The sequence below is a fragment of the Caretta caretta genome, chromosome 7 (genome assembly GCF_965140235.1).
Source record: "Caretta caretta isolate rCarCar2 chromosome 7, rCarCar1.hap1, whole genome shotgun sequence".
Taxonomy (NCBI): domain Eukaryota; kingdom Metazoa; phylum Chordata; order Testudines; family Cheloniidae; genus Caretta; species Caretta caretta.
This window is the reverse complement of record NC_134212.1, coordinates 117,241,282-117,266,958: the sequence shown is the minus strand read 5'-3', so window position 1 is coordinate 117,266,958 and position 25,677 is coordinate 117,241,282. Positions and strand designations below refer to the sequence as shown.

Genomic DNA, 25,677 nt, shown 5'->3' with positions numbered 1-25,677 from the left:
AGGAAGACTGATTTTATTCCATTTGAAACTGGCAGCCTTCTTAACACTGAGAGGTTTTGATCTTGCTCACCAGTTTTAGCACTACACGCCAAAAAAGCTTACTGAGCATGTTTGTCTACTTCCTATATAGAAATACGTCTGTAGTCTATAATTTTTACATGCAGCCACTGCTCTGCTTAGAGCTTGCAAGTTGAACTCTTATGCTAAATATGCTAATTGGGGTATGAAATTAATTTAAAAAAAAACATTCCTGTCCTGCTAGAACTGAGCCCTTTACTTTTTTTACTCTAATCTGTCATTGTAAGTACATCCTTTCATGTTGCTTTATGCTGTGACAGCAAGGTTGAGTTTATTTGAATATTTCCTTATTTATTATTCTTTGACCTAAATGTGTACAAGTGTACCTTCTGTGATAGAGAAAAGCTACTCATAAACTTACATTGGTTTTGTTTTGTTTTTTGAAATCTCCCCCTTAATTTCTTAAAATGTACTTGGATCTGAACTGCAAGACCGGAAAGAAAAAATAACTAAATGTATTGTGATTTTTAAAAAAAATAGAAACCTATTCATTTGAGTTACAAACTTAAAATCTTGTACCTCTTTAAAACAAACAAACAAACCTAACTTAGTTTTCTTGATTTTTAAGATTATTTTATTTGTTTATCCATCAGGTGATCATTCAGGGATTTCGAAGCTACAGAGATCAAACAATTGTAGATCCTTTCAGTTCAAAACACAATGTCATTGGTAAGTTCTTATAAACATATTACAGTATGAACTATCATTACCTCATTTTTTATCAAGGGTCAAGTCAGTGGTCTTTATGATTTTTGAGAGCCTTCAGATTTCAGAGGCAGTTGTGTACATATTAACTAAATTTGAAACTGTTCTCTCCAGTAATGTCAGATATGTATTACAGGAAGAATTATTATAATTTGCAGATAATTTAATTTTAATTTTGCCATAATGATTGTTCATTGGTTCTAATCTTGCAATAAGCTTCAGTATAGGATAGGTGGACCCCTCCACCTGTGCAGAGCTCCATTGAAGTCAGTGAGGCTCCACACAGACACAGAGGTTCACCTGCATGGAGCTTGTTGTAGGATCAGGGTTGTGGAATACTTGAACTGTGTCTCGTGAATTACATTCTGGATGTCTGGTAATACCTTCTAAGATTCAGCTTGATTAAAATACTTTGAGGAGTGTTACGTATTCTGCCACTTAAAAACTGACAGACTTGAAAGAAAAATGTCAAAAAATGAGTAGTAATATTGTGGTCAAATAATATTTGATGCTTCAAGTGTTAATATATACCAAAGTGCAAAATCTATCAGAAATGAGCTGTTGGTAATTTAATTGTATATTTAAAGGGCTGAGTGAATTCATTCGTGCACATTTAAAAAAATTTGTTAAACAACACTGTGCCTGCTTATGTCACATACATCTTGAGTCTCACCTCAATGAGAGTTTAAAAAAAAATCATCCAGACATTTGTTTTTAAAAGAAAAATGTTGTCTTACCATTATTTCTCTCTTAAAATGTCATATCAATGTGATAGGAATATTCACAGGTGTTGATTTGATTATAGGAAACTATTGTATATGTATTGGTGTAGACCTGTTGGCTTATACCAATAGTTTCAATGCTGGTTAAATATAATTAAAGCTGTACTCTTCTTGTCAGGTGCAAAGAAATGAATGCATCAGCAAGTTGAGGACTTAAATATTTGTATGTGTGGATCAGTCTCAAGATCTTGTAAAATATGAGGGATTGAAACTGAAGGATCTAAGAAATGGCTCCAGGGTTAAAATTGATGTAACCTGGCCAAAAGTTAGTAGTAAAAATACAGAGAATGATTGTTATAATAATCTGGATTGGTTTAATATCATAAATGTTTGGGGTATAAAATGCTCTATCATAGGTTTTGTAGATCACAGTAATGTCTCTGTTTTGGGGCAGGAGGGAACTGGGGCTAGGAGCCATTCTATCTTGTTCAGGTAATGACTCCCTGATCCATCCTGTAAAAGATGCTTTGATTCCTAGAAGGTTGTATTTTGTCTAGATCTACTAAAGTTGGATTCTTAAATTCATTGCTGAATTTTCATGTATTGCCATACCATTTAATTTATTTAAATTCATGAAAACTTCTGAATTTATAACTGTTACCTTTCATGTTTAGTGGGAAGAAATGGATCTGGGAAAAGTAACTTTTTCTATGGTATGTATTACTGTTGCTACATGTAACAACTAAATGATTGAAAAGCTGTAAACTTTTTTTCTTTCAGTTTTACATTATGCACTTATTTAATATTAAGTTTCCTTTGTGTATTTTTTTCACATTGCAAAAGAGGGGGGAAGGGGTGGGGAAATCTTTAAAAATAAGAAGACAGGAAAATCAGGCAAGTGTAATACCAGCGACTTTTTTTAATACTTTTAATTGAGTAAATTCTAAGTTGTCTGTGTCATAAAAACAAACATCAGAGTATTTTAGGTGAGATAAGGTAGTTGTTCTGTGAGTCTTCGGCAGTTGTGATGCTTCCCCATTGTGCTTTATCATTTTTGACTGTAACTTGTGCGACCAGCAATATAGTGTAGATTGCTTACTATCACTTATGCTGTCTCAAGGCTACATCTACATGTGGCTTTTTGGGAAATATTTATCACCTTTTCTAACACCAGTGTTGCTTGACTGATAGCAGCTGCGGTGGTGGTGGTGGTGGAGGTAGTATATACAAAGCTCCAAGTGCCTCCTGCATTTTTAAGTACTGTGTAATCTAAACCTGCTCTGAGCAGGTCTACGTGACATGGTGCAAATCCTGGTGACTGTTTACATTACTGTTATTTCAACAGTTCATTGCTCTGGGGTTGGCAACAATGGAAAATTTTTCAGAGCAACATTTAGCATAGACCAGGCCAAATGACCAAGATCCAAGAACAGTTTATTTTAAAAAGTGAGACACTGATTTAATGCTTCTATGTTACTTTTAATATATGAACTAAAGAAGGATACAATTTGGTTATAAAGAAACATACTGAGTACTGCTCTTAAAAGAAAGAACAGACCTTTTGTACTACTACTCTTTTTTTTTTTTTTAAATTACAGCAATTCAGTTTGTCCTCAGTGATGAGTTTAGTCATCTTCGCCCAGAGCAGAGACTGGCTTTGTTGCATGTAAGTGAAGATACTTTAAAACAAAACAAAATTATGTAATATGTGTTAAAGTATTTTGTTGTTGTAAAGTAGGCAACTCACTGAAAAGCAAAGACTTAAAAACAGCTCTTGTTGAAAGTGTGTATAGCAGCTTTTCCTCACTGCCTCCTGGCAGAAGTTATTTTGCTATAAATTAACATAATTCTGCCTTTTTGTAACATGGCAAGGGAACCACTGATTTTCTAATTAAGTAGTACAAAATTCTCATATGCATTTCACTGTTTAGTATGCAATTGCCTTTTCAGCTTATAGACCTAACTATTCCGTAATACAGTCAGTCAAAAAAGTTGCAGTACTACAAATTACTGATATAATCAATATTTGATTTTTAAAAAATATTTGAAGTTCCATATCTTCAACCTCATTAAATGTCTACAACGGTGCAGCAGAAAATTGGATATGATACTCTTTTGGCACATGGAAAAGGAGTACTTGTGGCACCTTGGAGACTAACCAATTTATTTGAGCATAAGCTTTCGTGAGCTATAGCTCACTTCATCGGATGCATACTGTGGAAAGTGTAGAAGATCTTTTTATACACACAAAGCATGAAAAAATACCTCCCCCCACCCCACTCTCCTGCTGGTAATAGCTTATCTAAAGTGACCACTCTCCTTACAATGTGTATGATAATCAAGGTGGGCCATTTCCAGCACAAATCCAGGGTTTAACAAGAACGTCTGGGGGGGGTGGGTAGGAAAAAACAAGGGGAAATAGGCTACCTTGCATAATGACTTAGCCACTCCCAGTCTCTATTCAAGCCTAAGTTAATTGTATCCAATTTGCAAATGAATTCCAATTCAACAGTTTCTCACTGGAGTCTGGATTTGAAGTTTTTTTGTTGTAATATCGCAACTGTCATGTCTGTAATCGCGTGACCAGAGAGATTGAAGTGTTCTCCGACTGGTTTATGAATGTTATAATTCTTGACATCTGATTTGTGTCCATTTATTCTTTTACGTAGAGACTGTCCAGTTTGACCAATGTACATGGCAGAGGGGCATTGCTGGCACATGATGGCATATATCACATTGGTGGATGTGCAGGTGAACGAGCCTCTGATAGTGTGGCTGATGTGATTAGGCCCTGTGATGGTGTTCCCTGAATAGATATGTGGGCACAGTTGGCAACGGGCTTTGTTGCAAGGATAGGTTCCTGGGTTAGTGGTTCTGTTGTGTGGTATGTGGTTGCTGGTGAGTATTTGCTTCAGGTTGGAGGGCTCTCTGTAGGCAAGGACTGGCCTGTCTCCCAAGATTTGTGAGCATGTTGGGTCATCCTTCAGGATAGGTTGTAGATCCTTGATGATGCGTTGGAGGGGTTTTAGTTGGGGGCTGAAGGTGACGGCTAGTGGCGTTCTGTTATTTTCTTTGTTAGGCCTGTTCTGTAGTAGGTGACTTCTGGGAACTCTTCTGGCTCTATCAATCTGTTTCTTCGCTTCCGCAGGTGGGTATTATAGTTGTAAGAATGCTTGATAGAGATCTTGTAGGCGTTTGCTCCAACCCCCCAGACAGAGACAAATGCGGTTGTATCGCAGAGCTTGGCTGTAGACGATGGATCGTGTGGTGTGTTCAGGGTGAAAGCTGGAGGCATGTAGGTAGGAATAGCGGTCAGTAGGTTTCCGGTATAGGGTGGTGTTTATGTGACCATTGTTTATTAGCACTGTAGTGTCCAGGAAGTGGATCTCTTGTGTGGACTGGACCAGGCTGAGGTTGATAGTGGAATGGAAATTGTTGAAATCATGGTTGAATTCCTCAAGGGCTTCTTTTCCATGGGTCCAGATGATGAAGATGTCCTCAATATAGCGCAAGTAGAGTAGGGGCGTTAGGGGATGAGAGCTGAGGAAGCGTTGTTCTCAGTCAGCCATAAAAATGTTGGCTTACTGTGGGGCCATGCGGGTACCCATAGCAGTGCCGCTGATCTGAAGGTATACATTGTCCCCAAATGTAAAATAGTTATGGGTAAGCTAGCCGTCACCTTCAGCCCCCAACTAAAACCCCTCCAATGCATTATTAAGGATCTACAACCTATCCTGAAGGATGACCCAACACTCTCACAAATCTTGGGAGATAGGCCAGTCCTTGCCTACAGACAGCCGCCCAACCTGAAGCAAATACTCACCAGCAACCACATACCACACAACAGAACCACTAACCCAGGAACCTATCCTTGCAACAAAGCCCGTTGCCAACTGTGCCCACATATCTATTCAGGGGACACCATCACAGGGCCTAATAACATCAGCCACACTATCAGAGGCTCGTTCACCTGCACATCCACCAATGTGATATATGCCATCATGTGCCAGCAATGCCCCTCTGCCATGTACATTGGTCAAACTGGCAGTCTCTACGTAAAAGAATAAATGGACACAAATCAGATGTCAAGAATTATAACATTCATAAACCAGTCGGAGAACACTTCAATCTCTCTGGTCACGCGATTACAGACATGACAGTTGCGATATTACAACAAAAAAACTTCAAATCCAGACTCCAGTGAGAAACTGTTGAATTGGAATTCATTCGCAAATTGGATACAATTAACTTAGGTTACCTTGCATAATGACTTAGCCACTCCCAGTCTCTATTCAAGCCTATTTCCCCTTGTTTTTTCATCCCCCCTCCCCCCCCCCGGACGTTCTTGTTAAACCCTGGATTTGTGCTGGAAATGGCCCACCTTGATTATCATACACATTGTAAGGAGAGTGGTCACTTTAGATAAGCTATTACCAGCAGGAGAGTGGGGTGGGGGGAGGTATTTTTTTCATGCTTTGTGTGTATAAAAAGGTCTTCTACACTTTCCACAGTATGCATCCGATGAAGTGAGCTGTAGCTCACGAAAGCTTATGCTCAGATAAATTGGTTAGTCTCTAAGGTGCCACAAGTACTCCTTTTTCTTTTTGCAAATACAGACTAACACGGCTGTTACTCTGAAACCTGTCATTTTGGCGCATGATTATTATACATCTTACATAATTCTTGCACTATAGACAGAGGGCAAAATGTACATATGACCTTTTGAGCTGTATACATTTCAAGTTTATTTTCAGAAATGTAAGTTTGAAAATTGTCAGATAAGTAATGTGTATATCAATTACTTCGGAGTCTTTGAGAAATCAAGAAAAATATACATTTTAAAAATCAATTTAAAGAGCGAGTAATCTAACCAAAATAAATATCTTTTTTTCTTTAGGAAGGCACAGGTCCTCGTGTTATTTCAGCATTTGTGGAAATTATTTTTGACAACTCAGACAACAGGTTACCAGTAAGTTTAAAAACTTTTCTAGAAAACACATCTTCTCATTAGACTGCAGCCTTAGTTATTCAAATCTTCGTTAAAGTAATTACCTTTTGGTTCAGTCTTAGTGGAAAATACTGTAAATACTGTGGATTAATCATAAATGACTATCACAGGCAGTTGAGTTTGTGCTTTTTCTTTTTCTTAAGATTGATAAAGAGGAAGTTTCACTTCGCAGAGTTATTGGAGCCAAAAAGGACCAGTATTTCTTAGACAAGAAAATGGTGACGTAGGTACTACTTTTCCTCCCCCAAAATGAACTGAATACATAATATTGTAAAGTGTGGTGGAATCATTCAGCATGTGTATTTATTTATACCTTTAGATTGAATTAATTTATAACATATGAGTTCCTTTGTCAGCAATATTTAATACTAATAGAGTCTGCTAATAAAACTTTATTTTTAGTCCTTATATAATATCTGAACTGTGTGAGTGGGCTGAATTTGATACCCATTTAATTTCATAAAAGAAAACTTCTGTGTATTTCCAAAAGTCACCATTCTTTTTAAAAAAAACTAAATTGACATTTATTTTGAAATTTAAATATTTACCATTTGTACAGTTTGAACATGAAGATGCCATTTCCTGCATGACAAGTTAGGAGTCTGATTCTATAAATACTTCTTCAAGAGTAATTCTTACCATTCGGCCTGTTCAGTGGGGTTAGGCCTAGTAGTAAGTTCACTATTCCTGCTAGTGCTTGTATGTTGAGGCCGAAGGACAGGAAGAGAAGAACTCCACTAGATTCAATAGAAGGAACAATACTTTTCTATTTTTAAATTGGAATCTGTTTTGAAATAACTTTTTTTATATGCCAAGTTTTTTTTTTCTTTAACTAATTTTTTTATTCCTAGGCACATGGCATTCAGTAGTTTTAAGACTACATATAACTAGCATACCTCAAACTTCCACAAAGTAGTTCCATCTTCTTTCCATTCCTATCTCCTCAAAGGCAAGGTTTTCTGCTTTAGCACCAAACTGCACTTACTTCTGTTCCACACAACTATCTTGTGAAGTTAGTGGAATTGTACAGGTTGTAAATAGCACAGAATTTCATTCCCAGTCCTCTGATCCCAACCACTTACGCACTTGAAGCCTTCTCTTATCCTCCTTTGTCACCAGGAATGTACAGCTGCCGAGAGAGAGGCATATTTGGTATGATTGCTGGCGATGTGGAGCACCTTGTCTGGTGTTTCCGATTGTGCTCTCAAACTCCTGTACATGATCTGTGTATGAAGAAAATAGTTATTGAAAAAACAAACCTTTATACAGTGATAAGAGTATTTCAAAACAGACTCCAACTTGCATGCAAACAGCAATACTCCTCCCCTTCCTCCTATTGAATCCAGTAGAGAGATTTTATGGGAGTGCATGTGTGTATATGCACATTTTTTTTTTCATGAAACTTTATTTACTCATGGAAGGTTAGATGATAAATCACTTGAGTTTTTTCATTTATCTGAATTCAGCTTCCCCCGCATTGGTGTTAGAGATTTGAAGGCTGTCAAGTTTAAGGGCCATTCTTATCACCTGTAAACTTTAAAAGTTTCTCTAAAACTTTTTTTACACTTAAAGATGAATTTGAATGCTCATGAAAGTGAGGATTAATATTACTAGCTTGAGGCAGTCATAGCATGGGCACTGTGTATTCTTTCTAAACTTGCTTTACCAGTAGTCCTCAGTTCTCACCAACTATTCCAGGCATCTCTTTCTCATGACTGGACACTTCGAATCTTGCTACATTAATGGGGCAAGGGATTATGTGAATAAGTACAGTCTAGAAAAGACTTGACTTTACCAAAATTTGAATCTTAGCCTCCAGAGTCGAAAGATTAGTGAGTTAAACCACAGTAATGCATTAGCAATACAAATCCTTTTTAAAATTTGGCTCACAGAAAAGAAAATACAGTATCTTGTTTCTCTTGTTTAAGTTTTATTGTTCAGGCACGAAGACAAAGTTGGCCAACAGAGCCAGAGCTAAGTTTTATTCTTAGTACCTCTTCATGTTTAAATTGCCCGGTAAAACTGGTAGATTCCTCTTCACCAAAATTGAACGAAACTAATTGTAAAATTCTAATATGAGCTATCTTGACATATGACACTTTATTTTAAAATACCTATGTTAAACTAAACTATGGCTTTACAATTTTTCTGACAACTCAGCTCTTCTCAGTATGGCTAATACTTGCTGATGTCTCCACTTGTCCAAATGGTCATACTACTTTATCACTTCCTTTCGGTGTTTTAGGAGTCATCAGCTGACCTAACTAATTATTGGATAGTGTTAATGTTGTTGCATTAATTATATAATCCTCAGCAACTTGCTTTTAATAACTGAAAATGAGAAGAAAAGAAGCAAAATCTTATGCTAAATTCCAAATTATTTGTGGCATCAGTTTCTCAGTTACCTGTACTAATCTGTTGGTGGTGTGGGTTACCTTTCTTGGTTGTAATCTCTTCCCAGCCCCATATGTCTTGCTTAGTTTCTTTCTGTTTTTATTTTCTCATTTATTGTTTATCAGTTTAGGTTTTAGTACATGATTAGACATGATCATATAAATCATATACAGAAACTTATTTGAAGAGATACCGTAATGGGGAGAGTGCACCACGTGCAATTTTCATATATGTAGGTTTAGTACTGTTTTGCTGAATTTGTTGAGTGGTCATGTTTGTCATATGTAGTTTTTTAAAAATATACTTACTATTTGAGAAATTATTTACAGAAAAAATGATGTGATGAACCTTCTTGAAAGTGCTGGGTTTTCTCGCAGTAATCCCTACTATATTGTCAAACAAGGAAAGGTAAGATTGGTTATCACAAAGCAAAATTAAATCACTCATTTATAAAAAAAAGTTCAGACTTTTTGGAGGACTACAATTTAACTTAATTATTGCAAATGAATAATCAGGCTTTCTTTTTACTTTTAAACAATGTAGAAATGACTAATTCTTCCTGTGCACCCTTATTTTGAAAATGATTCCTCAAGGTACGGCTCCTTTATATAGAAATAAAGTAGTTGTAATCATAAAGAAAAGTAATTGTGTTCCTCCATCATTCTGATTAGAAGCCCCTATTTTATAAGTGTTCCCACATATAATGTTGCTGTAATCTACCACCTTTATTTAAGTACAGAGAAAACTGAATCATAACAGGTGTATCAGTGTAGCTTTCGAAATCCTTGACTTCCAAGAAGAGCCCTGAAAATAATTAGAACCATTTTTTGTTTGTATTTCTATGTTTTATATTTTCCAGTTCAGAACATTTTACAGAATTGTCAGTATTGAACTTGTTTGACTTTCACTGTGGGGCAAGATCCGTTTAATATCATGTCTAACGGCTGAATCTGCCAATTGTCTATATTCTTGAATTTGACTTCGCAATCCTAAACATAGTTCTCTTGACCAATTACTGAAAAACTCATTTTATCTGCAAGTACTTGACTGACAAGAAAAACTGAAAAAATAAGAGCAATATTAATAATTCCCATTTAGCAACACAGGATATGTTTTTGCTATGCACTGAATTTGCCAAATTGAGGAACAAATAAAAAACTTGAGTTAGAAAGTAACTTTGTGCTAGTGCAGGAGTCAGCCAACGTGGATCCTATCACCGGTTAAAAGTCGAAGTAGATAGACTAGTCTTCATGCTCTGCATAAATTGAAAACCTTTATCTACAAGCATACCATAAAGATGGAACAACTAAAATTCTTATGAAGAATGGTAAAGTTCTAGAGAAGAATAGTGAACCTGGCATGGTATTAATTATTTAAAGCCCATACACCATTTCAGTAATGTTAGAGCGCCAGGTGCTGGTGGTGTGAAGGACGACTGCAGTGTGAGCTGGTGGTTGTGTTTTTTTTATTTTTGACATGATATGTTGAAGTACATGGCCTTATGGAGATAGGGAAAGTAAGAGGTAGTCTTGCTGCAGCAGAACATTAATGCGCATAGTTAAGTTTCTCTGAAAATCCGATAAGCTGATGTATTTTCTCCCTTTGAAGTCCAAGAAATACTGACTGACGCTGCTAGCATTTGAAAATTAATAAAAATGAATTACAAGCAGATTCATAAAAGTATACAACTTCCTGTCTCTTAAAAAGTAATTCATGTCTCAAAAGGGGGAAAGCAGGGTAAATGAGAATTTCTAATCTTTCTGAAAAAACCCAGTCCTGAAGAATTGTATCCTTAAGCAAGTATATATCCGAAATTGGGCAGGGTGGGTTTTCAGCTGAATGTTTCATACTAGCTTGATTTTAAGCATATGATACCTGACTGAAAAGAGTTATCAGGTCTGTTGGTAAACTAAATGAGAATTAATGAAGTTCTGCTGTAATTAAACAATTATAAGAGACATGCGCCATATTAGATCTCTTATGGGATGTTGATCATTATTACTATATAAGGAACATGATGTTCAAAATGTAATCTTGTAACTTTGTTTTCTTGAATTCTTAGATCAACCAGATGGCAACAGCTCCTGACTCTCAGAGACTGAAGTTGTTAAGAGAAGTAGCTGGTACTAGAGTGTATGATGAGCGTAAAGAAGAAAGTATTTCCTTAATGAAAGAAACGGGTAAAAATAGTTATCTTTATCCCCTGTGTTTCTTTTATATAAGGAATGTCCTAGTTCATGCCAGCATCGTTCCACTAATTTCAGGGTTTATAACTTGCTTGTTAAAATTAATTCTTTAGTTTTATTTGTAAATGTTTGATAAATTTAATATTTTAATTTTTTTCTTTCACTCCAAAGATTCCAAAGGGCTTTACAAACTCTATAGAACATCTGCACATGTAACCTACTGCTAGGTTGCAGGTGGCAGTTAACCAGTACACAGAATGCTGCACCAAAACAGTGGGAGGGGAAATTTTTATCCACTGGCACTGCTAAAATAAACAACGTTTAAAAAAAGCTTGGGTTATGATGCTTACAAACTTAAAAAAGCCAGAAAATTCAGAGTTAGGGCCAGAGTATCATATATTCAGCTATGAAATTTGCTACCGGTTTGTGCTCCAGAGTCAATTTTCACTTCCTAAAAGTTACATTTCTAGCCCTTATTTGTGGACATAACTTGTACATGCAAACTGGCATTGATGTCTTCCTGAGGAATCCTGAAACAATAGCTCTAAATTTTGTGAACTTCCCCGTTCATTTCAGTCAGGCACCTGTGGACTCCACAAATGCAGAATTTGACACTTTTTCCCAAGATGCCACAGAAATAAAAAAATTTTTTTTTTTACAATGGAATTCACTCTTGCTATAAACAGACTTCCAGTGTTTGGTTCTTCTTTCCATAGCTCAGTGGCTCTCAAACTTTTTTTACTGGTGACTGCTTTAACGTAGCAAGCCTCTGAGTGCAACCCCCCCCCCTTATAAATTTAAAAACACTTTTTTATATATTTAACACCATTATAAATGCTGAATGCAAAGCGGGATTTGGGGTGGAGGTTGACAGCTCGGAACCCCCCCTACGTAATTACCTCGTGACCCCCTGAGGGGTCCCGACCCCCAGTTTGAGAATCCCTGTCCTAGCTGGTCCTGGCTGCAGCTGTCACTTGTTCTCCAGCTTTCCCCATGAGTGGGAGGTAATTGGATTACTGTATGTTCTCCCTGCACTGTTCCATGGAGCCAGAATTGGAGCCTAATTTGCACTTAAGGAGTGGGGGAGCTAGAAGTGCAGGCTGGCATGTTGGACTGTCTGAAAAGCACAACAACAGCAGCTGAGGCCCAGGAGCCAAATCTATGAAAATGGCTTCTAGCTGACCCCTTCACTGGTATACATGCAGCGGGGGGATTCTGAGTTTTTGGCTGCCTGGACCATATCAGAGTATTCAAGGCCTGGGAACTGGAGCTAGGTTGCCTGATGAGCATTATGCAAAAAAAAAATCCTCGGAAATGATTGACTGCTTTTACAGCAATGGATGACTTCAGCTAAGAGCCATAGTTGTGTGCGTTTGTGGTGGGGAGTGGCGAGAGAATAGATCAATGTTGCAGCTGGATTTAGCTGTGGTTGTCATGGAATTTGGTCTCATTATGCAAGGGAGTACATGGCCCCTGGTTTTAAGGCAACAGTTACACTTTCAATTCACGTTCTGATATCTTTATCTCATTCTCCCTCTCATCTTCCTATCTTACCCGTTTTCTTATACAGGTTGAACCTCTGTAATCCGTCACTCCCTGGTCTGGCAACATCTATGCTCCAGCATAGGCGCTGACTCCATGGGTGCTCTGGGCCTGGAGCACCCATGGGGAAAAATTAGTAGGTGTGGAGCATCCAGCGGTGCCAAGCTCCCCCTTCCCTCCATGCCTCTTGCGCGCTGGTGACCCTGCACTTACCACCACCACCACCTCCTCCTCCTCCCTCCCAGCACTTCTGCAGCGCTGCAAACAGCTGATTTGCAGTGTTCAGGCTCCGGGAGGGAGGACGAGGACCAGGGGCTGGCAGTAGAGCCCCCAGGCAGGGGGCCAGTGGCTGGGACCCTGGGTGGCGGCGGGGGACCACGCTGGTTGCAAAGCCTCAGGGTGCTGTAGCACCCCCCCGCACCTCCACTTCCCGTGCCTATGGAGACCCACTGGCACTCTGCATTGACCTGCTGTGGTTCAGCAAATTCTCTGGTTCGGCACCGATCAGGTTCCGAGGGTGCCGGACTAGAGAGGTTCAACCTTTACATCCAAAACACAATCCCCAACAATTCAGGAATACTCAATGGACAGACAGCTCTATCTCCAAATTGTCTGGCCTTTGTCTTTTCATGATCTTCATGTTGACTAAATGTAAATTTTTTTTTTTTTACTTACAAAAGACTTTGCCCTAAGTAGAATTAGCATTTATTTTTCAGACGTATCAAAAATTGCCATGCATTGAAAATGACCTATGGTATCGATTTGTATTAGAATTTAACACCAAAGTCAATTTAAACACAACGATCCTTACATCATCCAAAATAGTACCTGCCCAATACTTTCGATGTATGTATGTTGCTAATTTGTAGATGACAAGAGTGCCTTTAGAAAGCCTCAGTCTGTGCAGTCATACAGTCCAACACAGACAAAAATACTGATCTAGTTTACTGAAAATTCCTGACTCTTTTTTTAAAGATTTTGAAAGTTGGTTGGTTCATTTATGTAATTTAGTTGTATTTATACCAGGCTTCAAAAACAGTGTATTAAACAAGACTCTTCAGTGCAGCTTCATGTTCATTCAGGAAAGCCTGTAAAACATTCTGTTTAATAGCAACATATTGACATGATTATTCAAAGTCCTCATCAACTGCTCAAGGGAACTGTTTGGGAAATTATGGTTATGTATGTAATCAACTTCCCATGAAAATTTTGTTTGCATAGTTAGCATACTCTCTTGCCTCTTTCAGGAGCTGTCACTTTCTGGTAGTGTAAACTAGTTTGCTGGAACCCATTGCCCTCTGTATCTCCAAAATGTTCTTTAGTGTAGTAAATTTTATCCGTATTCTAGCTTCTGTAGAAGTGGATAGAACTTTTTCCTTTGGTGCTGGTGTTTAATGGATCGAGCAGCAAGTTGCACACCAGCTGCCTTTTCTAGACCTATGTTATGCATTCTGTGAACTGCTTTAGCTTCATTGGAATGAATCTTGTATCTTGGGCACTTCATTGTGGCATGCATTAATATTCTAGCACCCACTTTTGTTCTTCTTTTAGAGATCTGTTTAAATGAGTGGTTTTATTTGTTTGCTCTTCACAATGGGAAGTGTAAAAGGCACTGAACCTGTTGACTCTTGAGAGTCTGCTGTCTTTGTTACCTAGAAGACATACCCATTTGCCTTGCAGTGATACACTTCTCCACCCCATTATGGTCCTTCTGCCAGAGTTTGTGAGGAGGTCCCCGGAAGGCAGCCTGTGACTGTATTCTACAGTTTCTGCACTGGTGAAATTGTCCCCCAGCTGGATCCAGGGCTCCTAGAGTCCCTTTACATCCCCTTTACTTTATGGAAGAGGATGTCCATAAAAGGCTGTTGCTGTGGTTTGTGTAGTCTTCTGACTAAACTTTCATTTGCAATTTAATTATCTTTGTTAGATTTCTGGAGTGTGAGCTTGTAGAGCACACATTTGAATTGACTTAAGTTACCTTGTACTTGTGAGGCATGGAATTTATATTAGACTTAGAGCAGAGACTAGAGTGCAGTAGCTTTATAAATAGAGCTTTCAATTTTTGATAATTTGATTCCAGAAAATACCCACATATAATATTTTTGGCAAAGTCCAGCGATGGCTTCATTCTGTTACATTTATGCTCAGAACAGTTGCCCATTAACTATTCCCTACTGAGAAACGGAAGTAGAGTTGGAATAGCATGAGCCTTGGAAGATGGGAATTTTTGGAAAGAGGTGTCCAGACCTAGATCTTCATTTCAGTCCATCTGTTTTTTCAAATCAAAAGCTTTACTTATGAATCAAAGATAAGAGAATGATGTAAAAAGAAAAACAAATATTCTGAATATAATAATAATTTAGTTGCTGTCTTTGTCTTGCTTCTCATTTTCTAAAGAGGGTAAACGAGAGAAAATCAATGAGTTGTTGAAGTACATTGAAGAGCGATTACATACCCTGGAAGAGGAGAAAGAAGAGCTAGCTCAGTATCAGAAGTGGGATAAAATGAGGAGAGCATTAGAATACACCATTTATAACCAGGAACTCAATGAAACACGTGCTAAACTTGATGAGGTAAAGCATCTTGTTACCCTTCATTACATATTTCCTTTGTGACGAACACTTAATATTTAAACGTACATAGTCTTGTATGGACATTTGCTTACTGTAAATAGAATAGTTAAATTGTGAAATTTTTGTGCTCGTTAATGTACCAAATTAACATTTTCTTTCTGAATCAATGAGTGATTTCAAAAATGGAACTTATTCATTAAGCAATATTATTTCTGTACAGCTTTCTGCCAAACGAGAGACAAGTGGAGAAAAATCAAGGCAGTTGAGAGATGCACAACAAGATGCTAGAGATAAAATGGAGGTAAAATCTAGAAGCAGTGTACTAACATGAGCAACTCAAGATTTTTGCATTGACTATACATAGTCTAATTGCCTTGAAAAGTCTTTCGGGTCACTTTTTGTGTGTGTGAACATTTCAGTCAGATATCTCAAATCTGAGTGAATTTAAACACAGAATTTGGAGTTATTTGATTATTTAATGCCGATCAATGGAAAATGAATCCTGTCAAACCAATTTGATATATATAAAATGAGATCACAGGTTTGATTTATAAAGGTAGTAGTGTTGATCTAGGTCTCAAAATGTAGTCGTAAATGCGGGATCATCATTGAGCGGGTGTGTTTCTAGTGGGGACCCTCAGAGATTGGTATTTAGCCTTACATTATTTAACATTTTTATTAATGACCTTGAAGAAAACATAAAATCATAACTTATAACATTTACAGACAACACAAAGATTGGGGAGTGGTAAATAATGAAGGACGGGTCAGTGATACAGACTGATCTGCATTGCTTGGTAAGCTGGGCCCAGACAAATAATATGCCTAAATGCAAATATATACATGTAGGAGTAAAGAATGTAGGCCATACTTACAGGATGAGGGCCTCAATCTTGGGAATCAGGACCCTGGAAAAGATTTGCAGTTCGTGGTCTTTTATCAGCTGAATGTGAGCATCCAGTGTGATGCTGTAGTCAAAAGAGCTAATGTGATCCTTGGATGCATGAACAGGGGACTCTCGAGTAGGAGTAGAAAGGTTATTTTAAGTCTGTATTTGGCGCTGTTGCAGCCGCTGCTGGAATATTATACTGAATTGTGGAGTCCACAATTCAAGAGGGATAGTGATAAATTGGAGTGGGTTCAGAGAAGAGCCATGAGAATGATTAAAGGATTAGAAAACATGCCTTATAGTTCATGGTCTTTGTGTGTATATAATGTCTTCTGCAGTTTCCACGGTATGCGTCCGATGAAGTGAGCTGTAGCTCACGAAAGCTCATGCTCAAATAAATTGGTTAGTCTCTAAGGTGCCACAAGTACTCCTTTTCTTTTTGCGAATACAGACTAACACGGCTGTTACTCTGAAACATGCCTTATAGTGATAGACTCAAAGAATTTACAGGTTTCAGAGGAACAGCCGTGTTAGTCTGTATTCGCAAAAAGAAAAGGAGTACTTGTGGCACCTTAGAGACTAACCAATTTATTTGAGCATGAGCTTTCGTGAGCCACAGCTCACTTCATCAGATGTGTAATGTCCATCTGTTTGCATTTGGAAAGGAAGATGATGTCTGTCTGTATCTGTACAAGTTTTTTCATGCAGTTGATAGATTTCCACTCCATACGGCTAAATGCAGTGCCTTGCATAATGACGACAGGTTTCAGAGGAACAGCCGTGTTAGTCTGTATTCGCAAAAAGAAAAGGAGTACTTGTGGCACCTTAGAGACTAACCAATATTTAGTCTACCTAGAGATGATTAAGGTGTGACTTGTTCAATCTTACAGGTATCTACATGGGGAACAAATATTTAATAATGGTCTCTTCAGTTTAGGAGAGAAAGGGATAAACCAATTTAATGGGTGGAAGTTGAAGGTATGCAAATTCAGACTGGAAATAAGATGTACATTTTTGAAACAGTCATTAGTCATTGGAACAGTTTACCATGGGTGGTAGTGGATTCCCCATCACGGACCATTTATAAATCAAGGCTGTATAGTTAAAAAGATGTACTCTAATTCAAAAGGAATTATTTTGAGGGAGTTCTATGGCTTGTATTTTACAGGAGGTCAGACTAGATCAGTGGTTCCCAAATTTTTTGGCATCACGCCCCCTTTTTAACTTTTGAGAAACCCTCACACCCCGCACTTCTCCTTTACCATCATCCAACCCCCTTGCTCTTTGTCACCTGACCGCCCCTTTCCGGGACCCCACCCCCTATCCAACCCTCTCTGCGTCTTGTCCCCTGACTGCCCCCGACCCCTGTCCACACACCCACCCCCGACAGGACCCCCCCAGACGCCCACGCCTATCCACAGCTCCCCCCCCCCCCCCACCGTCTCCTGACCTCTCCCCCAGAACCTTCCATCCCATCCAAGCACTCCCTATCCCCTGACTGCCCCCACCCCCACCCCCCGGGACCGCCTGCCCCTTATCCAACCCCCGCTCTCCCTGCCCCCTTAACAGGCCCCTCAGAGCAGCAGGACAGGCTTATTGGAAAGCCTGGGAGGTGGATGGGCGCAAGCTGCTGCCTCTGTGGCAGCATGGCTGCGGGGGAGGTGGATAGGAGGGGAGGGGCCGGGAGCTAGCCTATGCCCCTCTTGGAATTTCTTTACTCACTTCTCTCTCCCCCCCTTACCCCCCCCCCCGCCGTTTGGGAACCAATGGACTAGTTGATCACAACAGACTCCTCTGGCCTAGGAATCTGAGTTATCCTATGGGTGTTCCTAAATTTTAAAGCAAATTAAAGAAGCAACTTATTTTTAAGGTTAATTTTAAAGATTTTTGGACTTCATATTGTGGTGACTATTCTTTTCTTCTCACATTCTCTTTAATCTTAAGGGTTAAATAATAAAGCTGTCTTGTGCTAATTCCCTTAATGGGTACTGAAATATGGATTAGATCGAGCTGTGTTTGTGTGTGTTTAATTACATAATTCTGTCTGTGTAGGATATTGAACGACAAGTTCGAGAACTAAAAACAAAGATTTCAGCGATGAAAGAGGAGAAGGAACAACTCAGTGCTGAGCGACAGGAGCAGATTAAGCAGAGGACCAAATTAGAACTTAAAGCTAAGGACTTGCAAGATGAACTAGCTGGCAACAGTGAACAAAGGGTGAGAAGCAGCTGCAAGAATAAAATGTACAAATTCAATATTTTGTATGGATCACATTTTTGGCTATAACTTATGCGTGTATTATCAGTACTAAGGTATTATGATACCTACTAATAGAATCCTAGAATATCAGGGTAGGAAGGGATCTTAGGAGGTCATCTAGTCCAACCCCCTTCTCAAAGCAGGACCAATCCTCAATTTTTGCCCCAGATCCCTAAATGGCCCCCTCAAGGATTGAACTCACAACCCTGGGTAGATGTAAGTTTTAATTACACTGGAAGAACTTCACAACAATACAAGAGTTCTGTGCCCTGAAGTGTGTAGCGTACTTTTGAGTGCTGTAAAACATGATAATAGATCAGTTATTTCTTTCTGCCCCCATAGTGTAAAATCAACTAGCTGTAGCTGTTGTCCTCATCTTTTTCAAGCATATGGTAAATACTAAAGGGACGATGTTGTGAATTGTCTGAAAGAAGATTAGTCAGTGTAGCAGCACTGAGTACAACTGTTCGGCCTGTACTGATCTTTGTTACCTTCCTAGTGTAGCTGCACCTTCTCAAATCTTGCTGATTCAGGGTTGCTCCTGAACCTACCTCTGTCATGTAACAAAGCTGTGTAGTGTCAGACAAGCATCTAGCATTTTTACAGATAATAAAATATGTTCCAGAAATGACGTACTAAGTTCACTAATTTAATGATTATACGAAGTTGATCTACTAAGTTACTGGTATTAAATATTACTTTGTTTACTTTTAGAAAAGACTTTTAAAGGAGAGACAGAAGCTTCTTGAGAAAATTGAGGAGAAGCAGAAAGAGCTAGCAGAAACAGAACCCAAATTCAACAGTGTAAAAGAAAAAGAAGAGCGAGGAATTGCTAGGTCTGTGGCTCACAGTAAAAGGAATTAAACCATTTTAAAAGGAGCAAGAAAAATAATGCCAAAGCAGTATATAATGAAAATTGTACATACATTATAGCTGTTATAAAGTGAGAGAATGCATTTGTCTAAATGGTTTTTTATTTACAAAGAAATACCCCTTTTGCCAACAAATTAAAAAAATAAAATGAAAAGCACACACATTTGGTGCTTATGTGGCCCTGTGTTATATTTGCTTGTTGCTTGGAGCGGCACTGAGTTTGAAGATAATTGTTGTTTCTCAAGAACCTTATTAAAGCTTTGTTCAAAGAATCAGTGATTTACTAGTGAACAAGGAGGCATCAGAGCCATGTTGCCCTGTTCTTGAAGAAACAAAGTGAGGATCTTTTACTTATTAGAAAAAGGCAAACTTGATAAGTGAAAAGGAACTTGTTTTCAAGTTTTAAAAAACCCATGGAGAGTAAATGAAAATTCAATACAACAGTAAATTGGTGCCTCTTAATTGCTTTGCTCATTTTAAAGCTTTCTCTGAGATGATTATACAGCTTGCAAAAAATAATTCAAAGTGTCTTTTGACCACTGTTAACAGTTTAAAATTAATTTGATAGCACTTTGTTCTTGAAGATCTTCTGAATAAAATCTTCAAATGAAATATGTTTGACATATTATAAAGAAACTTATTTTTTCTCTCTCTCTCTGATCTAGACTAGCACAAGCTACCCAGGAAAGAACAGATCTTTATGCAAAACAAGGCCGAGGAAGCCAGTTTACTTCCAAAGAAGAGAGGGATAAATGGATTAAAAAGGAACTCAAGTCTCTAGATCAGGCAATCAATGACAAAAAACGACAGATTGCAGCAATACACAAAGATTTAGAAGATACAGAGGCTAATAAAGAGAAGAATCTGGAGCAATACAGTGTAAGGAGTTCTGAGTTATTACTGCAGAGATATTTTGAGAGGAAAGGCTAAACCACTGGTGAGCAATCTGTGATTACCCGCATGTGGCCCATCAGGGTAATCTGATTGGGGGCTGTGAGACATTTTGCTGATGTTGACCGTCCTTAGGCACCACCCCCTGCAGCTCCCAGTGGCCGCAGTTCTCTGTTCCTTGGCCAATGGGAGCTGTGGGAAGCGGCGGCCAGTATGTCCCTGCAGCCCCTTTGCCTGCAGGTGCCGCTTTCCACAGCTTCCACTGGCTGGGAACACAGTACCGTGGCCACTGGGAGTTGAGGGGGGCGGTGCCTGCAGACAGTCAATGTCCGCAAAATGCCTCATGGCCCACAATCGGATTACCCTGATGGCCAGAGGTTGCCCACCACTGGGCAAAACTCTGTGTTCATAATGGGATTTGTTTCAATGAATGAGTTTTATTTCTATTTAAAATCTAGAGGACAAGAGAGGGTCTTATTGTGTCCTGCACTATTGTAAATTTTTGCATGCTAACACTAATTTTAGAGTCCTGTTCTCAGATATTTTTCTTCAACACCATATATTTCTTTTTTCCTGATTTTGGAGGGAGGAAAAAAATTAGCTAGACAGCATTCAGCAACATCCTCTAAGACAGCATGCCCATGTATTACTGTTTCTGCCAGTTAACAACACTCATGGATAATTTGATCCAAAATTTTTCTTAAGTCTTAGAAATATTTCTGTTAATTTTTTATTTAAAACAAAAACACTGTTCCTTCAACTGCATCTTGCATGGATTTTGCATTTGGCTTGAGAGAGTGTTCCTTTGAACCCTGTTAGATAATTATACAAGTCTTAATATAGGCAAAGCACTTTGTATGCAATAGGAATCAGTTCCCATCTGCACAAAAGAGAAGAGGGACTATCTTGTGTTTTAAAGTGTGCCCTTTGTTATTCAGAACATCTGCTTTCAAAATCTTCTGTGTGATGCTTTAGGGAAGGATAAGAATTTGGAGAACACTGAATCGTAATGCCTAAGAGAAATACTGGTGCAGAAGAAGTTTCCTTAAATTCTGTCAGGTACTCTGTGCTGCTTTCGTATTAAAGGAAAAGTTCTCTAGAAAAAAATAAAGAAATTATCACCATTATGGAGTCTGATCATTCACTTCACTAAATCTCTGATGAAAGACATGTGGAGGAGGATCAAACTTAAATACAGCGTGTGGGGTATCTTTGCAGTGGATACATTAAGTAACTGTTATCATAGAATCATAGGACTGGAAGGGACCTTGAGAAGTCATCTCGTCCTGTCCTCTGAGCTCGTGGCAGGACTAAGTATTGCCTAGACCGTTCCTGATAGGTGTTCATCTAACCTTCTCTTAAATCTCCAATGATGGAGATTCCATAACCTGCCTGAGCAGTTTATTCCAGTGCTTAACCACCCTGACAGTTAGGAAGTTTTTCCTAATGTCCAACCTAAACCGTCCTTGCTGCAATTTAAGCCCATTGCTTTTTGTCTGTTCTCAGAGGTTGAGAACAATTTTTCACCCTCCTCCTTGTAACAACCTTTTATGTACTTGAAAACTATTATCATGTCCCGTCTTGGTCTTCTCTTTTCCAGACTAAACAAATCCAATTTTTTCAATCTTCCCTCAGAGGTCATGTTTTCTAGACCTTTAATCATTTTTGTTGCTCTTCTCTGGACTTTCTTCAGTTTGTCCACATCTTTCCTGAAATGTGGTGCCCAGAAGTGGACACAATACTACAGCTGAGGCCTAATCAGCGTGGAGTAGAGTGGAACGAATACTTCTCGTGTCTTGCTTACAACACTCCTGTTGGTACATCTGAAAATGATGATTGCTTTTTTTACAACAGTGTTACACTCTTGACTCATATTTAGCTTGTGATCCACTATGCCCGTACGTCACTTTCCACAGTACTTCTTCCTAGGAGGTCATTTTCTATTTTGTATGTGTGCAGCTGATTGATTGTTCCTTTCTAAGTGGAGTACTTTGCATTTGTCTTTATTGAATTTCATCCTGTTTACTTCAGATCGTTTCTCCCATTTGTCCAGATCATTTTGAATTTTAATCCTATCCTCCAAAGCGCTTGCAATCATGAGGAAAACCTTTTCTGTGTAATGTTGGCAACGACACGCTGCATACGTTATCACCTAATAATAACTTTGTGGATATTATTTATGAAAATAAATTCTTATCTTCCACATTGTGACTTTAAAGCTTCTGTGAATATTTTTGTTTACTGTTTGGTGTAAGTTTAGTCCTTGAGGCCTGTTTCTTTGCTTTGTTTCTCCTTTCCTATGGCCTTTAGCACTGCATGCTTTCCTGTTTCCAGTTTAAAGCTAAATATCAGTTGTCACTCCGCAATCTTGTGTGCTTTGTTAGATTTTCATTTTTATATGTCTCTCTTGAATTGTAATTGTTTTTGCACAGGTTTAAGCCCTACAGCCTTATAAGGGTGTGCCTATTTAATATGAACCACTTATAAATTACCTTTTACCCTCACATGTGGAGGGAAGCTAGTTTCTACCTACTTCAAAACAAGGATTTATTTTTAGACCTGACTTTTTACACTTACACCTAACTTTTTTGTTCAGTACTAAATCAATCTGCCTGAAGTTTCACATGTGGTAGGTTAAGGTATAATTTTCCTAGAAAACTTTACAAGGCATTTGAAACACAGGCTCAAAAATTAGGTGATTTTTGCTCCCCCCACATCTTTTAAATACTTGGCATAGGAGCAAAATATAGTCATATTCCTTATTCACTATGTTAGTGTCCCACAGGGCTTTAGCTTCCCTAGAAGGGTGTCCAGAGGAATCGTTACTTTGTCTTCCTTTGCACCAGCCACAGGAGCTGGCCAGCCATACAGCGGAGTATATTCTGTACTGTTTTGTGCGGTCTAACTATGGGTGTTTTCCCTTTTTTGTATATGACAACTCCAGAAGGCATTGGTAGCAATGCCTTCTAAATGCTCCACCTGGGGCACTGCATAAGAATATAAGAATGGCCCTACTGGGTCAGACCAATGGTCCATCTAGCCCAATATCCTGTCTTCTGACAGTGGCCGGTGCCAGATGCTTCGGAGGGAATGTACAGAAAAGGATCGTCATCAAGTGATTCATCTACTGTCATCCAGTACCAGCTTCTGGCAGTCAGAGGTTTAGGGGCAGTGAGAGCATGGGGTTGCATCCCTGAGCGCCTTGGCCAATAGCCATTGATGGACCTATCCTCCATGTGCTTATCTAATTATTTTTTGAACCCAGTTATACTTTTGGCCTTCACAACATCCCTGGCAATGAGTTCCACAGGTTGATTATGAATTGTATGAAGTACTTCTTTTTGTTTTTGTTTTTAAACTTGTCTATTAATTTCATTGTGTGACCCCTGGTTCTTGTTATGTGATGAGGTAAATAATACTTTTTCTCTATACCATTTGTGATTTTATAGATCTCTATCGTATCCCCACGTTATCTCTCTTCTAAAATGAACAGTACCAATCTTTTTAATCTCTTCTCAGATGGTGGTAGTTCCATTCCTCTACTCTTTGTTGTTGCCCTTCTTTGTACTTTTTCGAATTCTAATATATCTTTTTGAAATAGGGTGATCAGAACTGCACACAGTATTCAAGGTTTGGGCATTTATATTGGCTACCATGCATTTACATAGTGACATTATATTTTGTCTTATCGTATGATCAAAGATCAAATATTTCTTCTTTACCCCAGGCCTATGAGTCCTGTGGCTAAAAGCCACTGCAGAACATATGTTGAGCAGAATATTGGTCTGTCCTGTGTTGCTGTCCAACTGAGATATCGTGCTAAAGGTTCAGCAAGACTGCAGAGTATTAATGAAGGGTTAAGGAATGTTGCTGATTCTGGATGGGAGAATTGACAGCAGCTGTGATGGCACTATGCTGGCTGTTTTGTTGGAGCCTTTAATCAAGGTTGAACGGTGGCCTATTCTAATGGTGTTGATTTTTCCAGACTGTTTAACACCCCCAGTATGTCAGGAGAAACCATACAAATGAAGAATCAGTTCTAACCAGTTACATGGCCATGCAGATGCTTGATGTGCTGACAGATGCAGCTTTTACAATCTCTGTTGCATAATAAATCTCCTGAACTTGGTGATAAATGTGAAACCTGATAAAGTTTATGAACATAGTCACACTGAGGAAGAAGGTGTTCTGCCAGTGTAAACCATATTTTGGAAGAGAGCCATGCTACTCGAGCAATTCTCTTTAGTTGGTTGAGTGAGGGAAATGGCATACCAGTCTGGCTATTTTTACTGGCAGAGTTCCTGCAATAAACCACTCTCAAGCCTCTGTTTCTTCTGGAAGTGAAAAGGATCTTGTCAGTGCTGAAACGTACGTGTGTGTAAAATCACATATACACAAATGCTTCTAACCAAGCTGAAATAATTGGCTGGCTTTTTTGTAACATGGAGGTGTTTTGGAGAAATTGGTCTGGAGACTGGAAAAGTGAGCAATAAAAATAAGAGATTTTAAGACTGCAGAAAATAGTAGTACTAATATTAAGAATCATAAAGTTATTACTTGTAAATTCCTAGTCATTGAGCTGCTGAAATAAATGAAAGCTCTTAATTCCCAGACAATGGGGACAGAGGAATATCCACTGGCAAGTTCTCCAGATATGCTGCATTAGCAGAGTACCTGCAGCGAAGTAATACCAGTACTTGACTTTATTGGGGAACACACTAGAACCTTGATTATAGCAAGAGTAGCATGGAAGGCTAACATGCAATATTAGGCTAATATATTCTTAGCCTCAGAGGCTTATTATTTTTGTGTTGTGAAGGAACAAACTTCCAAGCAGATGGGAGTAATGTGTCTCTTTGATTCCAGTTAATAGTGTAACCTATGGTGGTTTTGAGTATTTCTGCCAATTCTCTAATCCTTTTAGTTCCAAAGGTGGCTGGAACATCCAAATCAACAAAATAAATCTCATTTTCTTTTGTCCTTCTTGCCTGGCTGTTAGCACCCAGTTTCTTCATAGGCTCCATGCTGCTGCTGCTGACCTCTGAAGATCTGTTTTTCTTACCACTTGAGTAATTTTACTGCAAATCATGGAAAAAGTTACAGGAATTAATTCTGAATTGTAATATAGGGATTTAAAGCTAGAATTGGATAATAGAGGGATTTAAACTAGAGTTTTACAGTTGAAAGATGTATTTTTTTTTATGTGCATTAGAAATTGGACCAAGATCTTAATGAGGTGAAAGCTCGTGTTGAAGAACTGGACAGAAAGTATTATGAGGTGAAAAACAAAAAAGATGAACTACAGAGTGAAAGAAAGTTAGTAAATTTATTTAAAATTTGTTTTATTATGTGTAAAATGTAAAGAGTGCCAGCTGTGTAGTCGTTAACTTGGCATAACTACTTAAGTATTTTTAAATACAGTCATGTTTTGGAGGTTTAAACATCTACATTTCAATTTGTAAAAAATTACTACTCTAGAAGGAATTTAACCCAGTTTTACTTGCTAAGAATTTTCTGGTAATCAAAGTGCTTAATAATGTTAACCTGGCTTTTGTCT

The 25,677-nt window shown here is 38.4% G+C and overlaps 1 protein-coding gene across 1 annotated transcript in view; it reads left to right on the top strand.

Moving 5' to 3' along the window:
- SMC3 (structural maintenance of chromosomes 3) overlaps positions 1-25,677 on the top strand; it is a 51,752-nt gene that overhangs the window by 7,913 nt on the left and 18,162 nt on the right. Inside the window, exons 2-14 of the mRNA XM_048856273.2 lie at positions 672-747; positions 2,180-2,218; positions 3,104-3,171; positions 6,403-6,474; positions 6,657-6,736; positions 9,237-9,315; positions 10,970-11,087; positions 15,033-15,208; positions 15,429-15,509; positions 18,150-18,314; positions 19,071-19,192; positions 19,895-20,108; positions 25,333-25,436. Coding sequence (XP_048712230.1) covers positions 672-747; positions 2,180-2,218; positions 3,104-3,171; positions 6,403-6,474; positions 6,657-6,736; positions 9,237-9,315; positions 10,970-11,087; positions 15,033-15,208; positions 15,429-15,509; positions 18,150-18,314; positions 19,071-19,192; positions 19,895-20,108; positions 25,333-25,436 — 1,394 coding nt within the window. The remainder of the gene's footprint in view (positions 1-671; positions 748-2,179; positions 2,219-3,103; positions 3,172-6,402; positions 6,475-6,656; positions 6,737-9,236; positions 9,316-10,969; positions 11,088-15,032; positions 15,209-15,428; positions 15,510-18,149; positions 18,315-19,070; positions 19,193-19,894; positions 20,109-25,332; positions 25,437-25,677) is intronic.